The sequence below is a fragment of the Arachis duranensis genome, chromosome 8, assembly GCF_000817695.3.
Source record: "Arachis duranensis cultivar V14167 chromosome 8, aradu.V14167.gnm2.J7QH, whole genome shotgun sequence".
NCBI classification, from domain to species: domain Eukaryota; kingdom Viridiplantae; phylum Streptophyta; class Magnoliopsida; order Fabales; family Fabaceae; genus Arachis; species Arachis duranensis.
Window position 1 is genome coordinate 17,231,041 of NC_029779.3, and position 10,390 is coordinate 17,241,430.

Consider the following 10,390-nt stretch of genomic DNA (forward strand, 5'->3'; position numbering starts at 1 on the left):
ACATATCTATTCTCTACTAAATATAGCTGGACTTTATTTTATTTTTTTAATTTAAATAAAAAAATTTGATCATATAATTTAAGAATAAAAAATAAAAAATTTTGGTTTTTAAAAAATTTGATCATATAATTTATACTTTGCATGTAAACCGTGGGAACTTATGGGAGTTTTCGTTCAAGTTCTCCTCTTCATAAACCATGGGAAGCAACCACGGTTTATACCTACCACGGATTATGCCCAACTTTTTTCAACTATAAAACCTTATAACCTCCAACGGTTTACATACAAACTAGAAACCGTGGTTAGCTCCCACGGTTTACATAAAATTGAAATTGCACATGTACGTAAGAGGTTTCTCTTTTGTGTATTCAGGTAAACAATTCACAGAATTTATTTAATTAGGTAAATTATCCTAAAATTAGACTCAGTGATATGTATTTATATATAAATATATTTATAAACTCATAACTATATCTTTATTTCTCTTATATTTTTTTAATTATATTAAAATCAAATTTTAGTAGCTGATTTTAACATACATTGAGTATTATAAATAATATTCTGGTGTATGCTATACTTCTTGAGGTTTATGCTCGTATATTAAGGAAAAATATGATTCATGTGAAATCAATCACTGATGAGACAAATAAAGATCCAGAGCGTAATACAGAAAAGGTGAGACATCAGTATCGCCCTATAAATTAAGAGAAGTCGTCAAATAAATGTAGATAAAAACAAAGCATAGCTTCTTAATTTGTCCTGACCCGCTTTTCAGTCGCATGTTTCTTAAGTTTTTCGTTACTGTATAAATTATAAATCAAGCTCCTGAAAAAGTTGATAAAATTAAAAAATAAATAATTATTTTTAAATTAAAATAATCTAGATACAATAAAAGTTATAAATTCGATAGTAATTAATCTTTTACTTTATTATTTTATTAATCTTCTCAGTTTAATTTCTTCCCTTAATTATGTCTAATTTCAACACATATTAAGCAAAACAATCATAACTTGGTTGCTTTTAATTTCAGTTTATTATTATTTGACAGTTACAAGATACCATACATATAAGGAAAATAACAATTTAAAATTTGATATGCTCGCCAATGTCATGATACGTTTCCTGATGAAGCAAAACTATCTACAAATTAAAGGCTTTGTTGTCGTCACTGAATAAGCCATGCTTTTGTTCAATTATACAGTTGCGGTAATCACGTAAGGTGTGATCTTTCATGCTTGTTTGTTTGTCTTCTCGCTATGAATTAATCTACAAGCTAACTCCCTTCATCAACAAAGTTTGGATACATTTATATATTAATTAATCAACAAAACTCGTGATACATGCTACTATAATATAAATTAAAGAAGCTAGGAACGATGAAGAAGATAGCATATATGTGATTATGGAACAGAGCAAGAAGAATAATGAGATAAACGTTCCATTCTCATGGGAATCAAAGCCTGGTCTCTCCAGAGTAAGCAACAGTGAGAAAACAATGATTAGGAGCAGTGATTTAGAGCTAAAACCTCCTCCTCCGTATAGGAGTAGCAGAGGTAAGAATAATAAAGATTATGTAACTGATGATTTGGACATAGAGAGTTCTAATTTCCTGTGTGCAGTTCATCCAAGAATCAGTTCGTTTCGAATGGAAAGTACTAGTCATATTCATTGTAATAAGGGAGAAGATCCTTTTTTTGAAGCTTACAAGAAATGCACCAAAACCCCACCATCATCATCAACGCACCGTAACAAAAAGAAATCATCTTCATCTTCATCTTGGCCTAGCAGCATAATAAAGTACATGCATATTTTTTCCTGCTGGCGATGTTGTTAGCTTTGTGTAGCTAAATTACTGCATGGCATGGTGAATGATTGGAGAGTGTTTTTGTTTTCATGATGCATGGTAGAGACAGAGACTTAGGCGGCATGATGGGTATGCATGACACAGAGACAAAACAGCATCTTATCTTCTTTACTATAATGGGAACAAATAATGAATACATAGCAGCGGCTATAGTGGGTGTATTAATTATGGCTATGTCCCCACAATAACGTTATATATTATTATACGTAACATTGTTTTCTAATCATCTATATTGGCCCTGCTACCACTGCTTGTAACTTTCACTTTAAATGCTTCCAGATGAGGCCCCCCATCTCTCCCCACATCCTTCACATTCAACAACTTCTTCTCTCTATTTTGAGCTAATAATCTGCTTCGTCCTTTAAATTATACTTGCATATTAAATTTTAATATAATTTTAAAATTTTAATTTGACATCTATAATTCATGTTAGTCTCTTATGCTATTGAGATAGCCTGACAACAATTAAACTTCCTAATGATTATGTGATGTAGCAACTAAAACTTTTTAACTCAATGAAACTAGGATTAGAATTTTAAAATTTTCGCAGGAGGAAAATTGAGATAAAAGAGTTTTAATTACCATCTCAAATAATTGTTTAAAAGATCAACTTATTCCTTCAGTTATTAATACGCTATTAATAGTTTGTGATAAAAACAAAATTAAGGACTAATATAAATTACAAATACTAAATTAAAAGACCAATCAAAATATTAAGAGACTAAATTAAGACGAGAATATAATTTTAGAAATCAATTGAGTATTACCTTTTTTTTTTGTTTTTATTTAACAAATTTACTACCATAGGACTAATTGTAAATTTCACCCAATGTGAATCGTATGGAAATAATTAGGGGGACTACATCTTTTTAAATTTGAAAGTTAATTTCTATACAATTTAGAGTATAAAACATTTAGAATAAACGACAGAAAAAAAATTTAAGAGGTCAATAATTTTTGTATTTTATGATCAGTATTTAGTCAACTAAAAAAAAAAATAATTTTTTATTATTAAAAATATTATTAATGATTAATTGATAATTACAAAATATAAAAGTCGTTGTCTTTAGCACTCCTTAATAAAGAGTGAGAAATGGGGGTAATTTGTTACTACTAAGGTAGGAAGAGAATGCGGTTGGTGTTGATGATTTCAAAATCTGAAATCTGAATCATATCTGACACAATTTCATGTTTCACGCCTTCCAAAATTCCCTCGGCAATCTCAACGCTAACGGCCTTAACATGCTGCTCAAACTTACTCCATTCATTCATAGATTTGGAGTAATCCAAAGTCAACAACTTCATTATCTTTGACTTTGACTCATGACCAACGTGTTGACCCGCTTCTTCTTCTCTCTCGCAATCGAATACTCCCTGGTTGGACTTATTTGTTCCAAGAAGCTCTTGCAGTTGCATTCTGTAGCCATAGCTTTCGCTTTTTGCTGTCTGAATGAGTAAGCTCCACAGTGCTGCCGAAAGCAGCGAATCCTCCGTGATTTTCTTGGGTGCAAGAACACCATAATTCTGTATTCTCCTTTCCATTGTGATCCTAGAAACATCCTCATTCAATTCTTGACCTGCCATACAAACTCTTATTAAAGAATATTCTATTTAATTTTGATAAGAAAAGAAGCTGGAAGAGGTGTATCATGTATGTACCTTGTTCTAAGCATGTTTGGCAGTGCTTTCCATTGTTGGTAGCATGCTGGCTTTGTTCATAAGGCCAAAGTGAGAAAAAAAAACCATACAAATTAAATTAACGGTTACGCTAGAGTGGTCGACTTTACGTAAAGTTGATAGCCGAGAGTAGTTAGATGAAAATTTAGTCAAATCAGTCAAATTATCTAACAGCTCTCAATTATCAACTTTATGTGAATTGACTGTAGGTAAGTTTCTACCTTACGCTATGTGTACACTAAAATCAGCTATCAAAATAAATTATTAGTATAAAATATATATTAAAATATAAATAGTTGATTTTAACGTACAAACAGTATTTTTATTAAATTAAATATAATTTTAATGAGTTGGTACCTGGAAGGTATATTATCAGTGTGTGATGCTGAAGAGGTTCTGTCTTCGTCGAAATCAGAGCATGAATGGAAGACGGTTGAGCTGCTAGCGGTTGAGAAGCGATCTGAGTTTGCAGCAGCACAAAATTTTTGGTTGTGGAAAGCGAGTTTCTTGTGTAGAGCTGTTAGCAGTTTGGAGAATGGAAAGACACTTTTCTTTCTCTTACTGAGACTTGTTGACTTTGAAGTCAATCTTTTTGAGTAGCCTCTTTCTAGAAGGTAAAGCTCTAGGATGAAAGGCTCTTGTTTCTCATTCAGAAACTCTGCCAGTCTTTTCTCTGCTGAAGCCATGCAAGCAGCAAGTGTCCAAGTTTGAATTTAGTTCTAATATATGATATGATGAGAGAAAGAAATAAGAATATAAAGATGTATGATATATGTAGTTTAATGAAGGGGGCGTGACAAGGGAGCAGAGCAATAAATTGGGACAGATAAGACAAGGTAAGAGGAGAGTGCATAGAGATACTTATGAGTTATGTGACCCCACTCTCTTGCTATCTACCTGCTCTGTCTTTACATTTTACACTATTTCATTTTCAACTATCTAATCTAATTTCTCATTTTTTATGACAAAAATTCTCATAAATACCCCTGCTTCTTCTCATTTGAATTTCGAATATGTAATCAAGTTCAAAACATTATTTAGCTATTAGTAAGTCAGTGTTTGGACAAAAGAGAATATAATCGATGAAGTGATTAAGGTCATAATCGATTTTTACATAATAACGATTAGATATTAAAACGAATATGTTACTATATTTTATAAGACTGTGTTTGTTTATAAAGATAGGATATTTAGATATGGACACAGAAATACAAAATCATGTTTGACATAGGAGACATAGACAGAGATAGTGTGTTCAGAGACACTGAATTAGTGTATTTTGTGTCTATTCTGACAGAAATGACACATAGACACTAATAAGGGACACAACTTATTTTTTATTTTTTTTTATTATTTTTGTTAATTTTTTATAATTATATTTTTTATTATTATATTTTTCATTTCAAATTTTTTGAATGAAAAAAATAAGAATAAATTAAATTTTTATAATTTGTTCTAATTTATCACCAAACAGAATACAAAAACACAAAATTTTGTGTTTCTGTCCATCAGTGTCTTGTCCTGTCCTATTCTTAGTGTCTTATTAATGTGCCATAATGAATATTTAATTGCGAAAAAACGATAACCTAAAAGAAAAAAATTAACATCAGATAAATACACAAAATTCACTTACAATCTCATATTCTACTAATTTTAGTATTGAAATGTCTATGTCTTGCAGGTTATTCTTCCGACTTAATTCTGCGTTTGAAGAAATTGGAATCTCCAATTTTCATCTTTTTAAATCGTAATCTCGCTCTAAATACGAAGTGTAATTATATAAGGTTTGGAACTTTTTGCTGATTTTAACAAGTGTTCTTAATTATTGAAGACATGAACCGAAAAAGTATTATTACATACATACATTTTGATAAAGTAGTAAAATAAAGTTTATTGGATGGGAGATAAGGATAAATTTTCCCATAAAGTTCGTAATGGGGTAACATCAAAAGATGAGATGATGACAAATGATAAATAAATTCAATTAAAATGATGCTTTGGTTGTTAAACAACTCTCACTTATATGCGGTTCACTAGTCTACGTTTATTAATTGATGTGAGGAAAAGTGGATCGACTTGATTTGGCACCATCATTAAGGGCAAACGAAATTATAAAAAGGTCCCCAAAGAATAATTATGTAGTATTATTTGGATGTCTTAATATAATCATAGGTTGTAATGCAATGATATGTGATAGGTATGCTAACACGTGTAAATAATAAATACTAATTTATTAGCTGGAGTTATATCAACTCAGCTACAAAGAAAGAAAGAGAAAGCATAACCCACCTCCAATGAACAATCAATCACACACAAATTAGACAATGTCCTTCGACCTAATCTGTACGTTTGCTTATGCTATAATTTATTTCTTTAATAATAATAATTTAAAAGACAACCTTAGCAAGGGTAGATCCAACTCACTGTTGGTTATTGCAAAGCATAATTTTTTATGAAAAAAAACACAGCCTGAGGAAGAAGGCTAAAGAGTAACTAAGCTGGCAGATTCACAAGTTAACACTAATTGTCGGATCAAGATTCTTTAAAACGTAAAAACTGGTAAAAAGAGAAAGTAAGTATCTAATTACCTTTAAATCAAAATTATAGGACTCATAATAACAGAAGTTAGAAATTTAATAGTAATTAATTCTTTGTTTTATTCCTTTATAAATCTCTTCCCTTCCATTTTTTTTTTACAAAATCTCTTCAATTTATCTCTCAAATTCCCTTAATGAATTTGGACCTTCTTTCTTTGGTAGCAATTACTGGGCCTGACTATGTTATCATCCTTTCAAACGATTTTTGTGAGAAAACATTGGGAGCAACAAATTGAAAGGAGGGCCTCTCGATGGCTCTTGTTTGTTCGTAGACCCACCAAAAAAATAATAATAAAAATAAAAAAATAAATAAATTTCTAATCTTTTGTCATGCAAACATTTTAATCCTTAAAAATTGAAAAATATATTTATGTTTCTAACTTTTTCAAAATAAAGACATTTGAATTCATCCATTCAACTGAAATTATGAAACATAACGGAAATGTCTGACGTAAATATCGTTATGCTGACGTAGTCATAATAGTGTTCCACATGGATATGATAGAAAGGTTTATGAACAAAAAAATCCCTCAACTCTAATATGATATTGTTCCTGTCTAAACCTCTTTCCAAACTTATCCCTGACCGCCAGCTGCAACTCCGAGAATATTTCTCTTAGAGGTTCTCAATATTTCTTTCATTCATTAGCATCCCTATGGATGAACTCTTGCTACAATGCATTTCCAAATTCGGAATTTAACTTGTCTACCGAACTCGTCCGAACAAGAATTTTATTGTCAAATCACTTCGAGTAAGCATTATTCTCTCTCCCTACCCTTATTTTCCGACAACTATTTTAGTGGGTCCTTGCCTGTATCATAATTGAAGAACTTTCAAGAAATAATGAATGTCAATTACATTTAAATTGGTTGCAATATATGCGTGCCAATTCTTCTAGATCATATTTTACATCAATAATGGTCAACATAGTAGATCAGTTAGTGGAACTAGTGAAAATATTAATGACTTTTACAACTATAGGTTTATCCAATAACTTATTTGTGGGTGAAATTTCACAAGTAATTGGAGAACTCTGGGGGATGAGGCTAGTTTCTTTATGACTATTTTATTCATATCTCTATATATATTTCATTATCTTGTATCTATATCTTGTGTCTTAAGTTTGTAGTTTTGTGTAAACGTTTTGAGCTTTTGAAATTCTGTTGTTGAGCTTATTCCTTCATCAGACTTCTAGAATTACTATCTTTTTCTATATATATACATATATAATATTGTATAAGCCTTAAAATTGTCGTGACCTTTAATTAATCTTTGCTTTACGGCATGAAATAAGGTTTAGGGTAATTAGAGTGTTACAATAGTGGTCAACATGAAAGATTAGTTAGTAGAACTAGTGAAAATATTAATGACTTTTACAACTATAGGCTTGTCAAATAACTTATTTGTGGGTGAAATTTTACAAGTAATTGGAGAACTAAATTTTCTCAAAGGGCTCAATCTCTCACATAATAGAATCAGTGGCGCTATTATACAAATTTTGGGTAACTTGAGAAATTTAGAATGGCTGGACCTCTCATGGAATCAATTGAGGGGTGAAATTCCTTTCACCTTAACAAATTTGAATTTTCTCTCAATCTGAAATGTTTCTTAAAATTAATTAGAGGGACTTATATCTATAGGTAGGGGTGACAATGGGTAGGGTAAGGTAGGATTTGGCTCCAATCCTAACCCTACCCGCAGGTTGAAATTTTTATATAAACTCAACCCTACCCTAGCTGTGGGTTGAGAATATCTTAATCCTGACTCTACTCCCACTCTTAACTCGCGGGTACCCGACCTTACCCGCGGGTTACAGAAAGGATATACTATTATTATATAACTTGATAATAATTCAAAATAGAACTAACTTTCATGTAAAAAAATATTAAATTATCAATTAATGATTTTTTTAGTGGCCAAGAAACTTTTGCATTTAGTGAGAGGTATTTGGTTCAACATCCACTAAAAACATATTTTTATATAAGTATATAACATATACATATATAGAGTGCGGGTTGGTCGGGTATGGTTGAGACTCAACCCACACCCTACCCTACCTACACGAGAACCCTACCTGCACCCTACCCTATCCGCTGCGGATCGGGTTGACAACCCTACCCGACCGGGTGGGGTCGAGTTGAGTACCCGCGGATAGGATATATATTGCCACCCCTACCTATAGGTGGCCAATTCAACACATTTCAAAATGATTCGTATGGAGAAAATACAATGCTATGTGAATTTTATTTGTCAAAATTATGCAGTGGGATCAAAGACAATGGACATACTTCATTATCTTTGATATTTGAGCATGAGAAAAATTTTGAATTTGGCTGAAAATCTGTTGCAGTGGGATATGCATGTGGAATAGTGGTTGGAGTGCTCTTAAGATGTTACTTTCTCTTTATTGGAAAGTCACAATGGCTTGCAAGATTTTTAGGTATCCATATACCAAATAAGAGAGTGAAAAAAGAAAACAACAAAAACAGAGTGCATGTAAATCATAGAAGAATGAATTAGTATAATTATTTTATTTTTTTTTATTAACGTGTCTGTAAAATAAATCCTAATGTAGACTAATATTTTTCTGTAAAATAAAACAAAGACAGATGATGTTCACGATGGTCCTTTGAAAAAGGCTGGTGCAGCAGAATTTGGTTCGAAGAGAATGCAATAATGGCATTTCTGGAGATGGAGAAAGTAACCAATGGACGATGATAACGAAGAGGATGAGGACAGCGTTTCCATTTCCAACCAACTGTGGCGAGGTAGGCGGCGTTCAGCGAGCATTGAAGAAGTCATGGAAGAAGGGAAAGCTTCAGCAAGTGTGAGAGCTAGGGAAGAGGGGTTTCAATGTCGGGTCGGATTTCTGAATTGAGCATGGAACGATATCATTTTAGGGTTGGGGGATTTTTTTTCCTAAATCTTTTTGTTACATCCACGTGGGACACCGTTACGGCTACGTCAGCATAATGGTATTTACGTTAGACATCTTTTTTACATTTTACAATTTCAGTTAGATGAAAGGATCCAAATATTCCGATTTTAAAAAAGGTCAGAATGTAAATATATTTTTTAATTTTTAAAAGATAAAATTATCCGAGTGACAAAAGTTTAGGAATCTATTTATCTTTTTCTCTAAAGAGAATAAATACTTTTCTTTTAGGCAACCGAAGATGATTAATTCATTTGCCCAAGAAAATGATAATCAATAGAGTTTTATCCTTACAAGGTGATTGCTTAAATAAATTCGAAGTTTATCTTCTTGTCTTGTCATTAGAGATAAACATAGTGAAATGCAAAGGAGCAATAATATATACAAAGTAAGTTTATTAGATGGTTATGCTAGTATTAGAGATTAATAATAGTGCACTTATGCACAATCATGGTTTGAGATAGGATACTATTGATGTCTTGATAATGTTATTTATATAGTTATGTTACAAATCGTTGTCATCAATGCTTCTAATCCGCGTTATTAAGTCAAAAGATGACACCCCTCTTTCTCTTAACTTTCCAATACCAAAGATATGCCTATAGTTTGTTAGATCACAAAGAAAATTGCTTGTGGACAGAAAGACGAAGGAAAAAGGAAACAGAGACAATGCAACCAACCATGGTCATATAGCAATAACGCCGCACTAATTAGACAATCAGTTATGGAGATTTTTATTTTTTTTTAATTAATCTCTCTCTATTTTTTTAATCCTATTTTGCAAAATTTCGGTGATGTTTCTTTGTGGATTTCTGGGGGCTACATATCTTAAATTCAAATGCATTCGTTGCATATGGATGAAAAAAACAACTCGTTGGTTCATCAAAAGGAGGTACACATTATTATTCGTCCATGCCTCGAATGTGGATATTCGTCTTTATTGATTTAATTCACGATTCACCTAATAAGGAACACACTATGTGTTATATACGCCATATCCATTTACTAGTGTTGCATATACTTTAATTTATTCGTTGCATGCCCAATTATGAGTAGAATCGATGTCCTTTATTAATCAGAAGTATTGGTTATTCAATTATCAATTATGCTAGGTGTAAACAAAAAATTAACCACAAAATCATAAGATTTATGCATGTTTAACTATATATATTACTTAAGTACCGAAAAGTAAACAATTTTATTTTAATACCCTGGTAAAAATTCATGTATAGTTAATTTTATGTGAAGTTAATTTTATGTGAAGTTGACAGTTGAGAGTCGTTAAATAATTTGATAAATTTGATTTAATTATTATCT

At 31.4% G+C, this 10,390-nt stretch overlaps 1 protein-coding gene across 1 annotated transcript; it reads right to left on the reverse strand.

Annotated features, from left to right (window-relative positions):
- Nucleotides 1–2,926: 2,926 nt before the first annotated feature.
- On the reverse strand, nt 2,927–4,295 carry LOC107461153 (uncharacterized). The gene is made up of 3 exons (XM_016079619.3): nt 3,899–4,295; nt 3,524–3,573; nt 2,927–3,441 (listed from the first exon to the last, which is right to left on the reverse strand). Exons 1-3 carry the CDS (start codon nt 4,225–4,227, stop codon nt 2,978–2,980), a joined length of 843 nt encoding a protein of 280 aa, XP_015935105.1. The 5' UTR covers nt 4,228–4,295; the 3' UTR covers nt 2,927–2,977.
- Between the last annotated feature and the right edge of the window lie 6,095 nt (nt 4,296–10,390).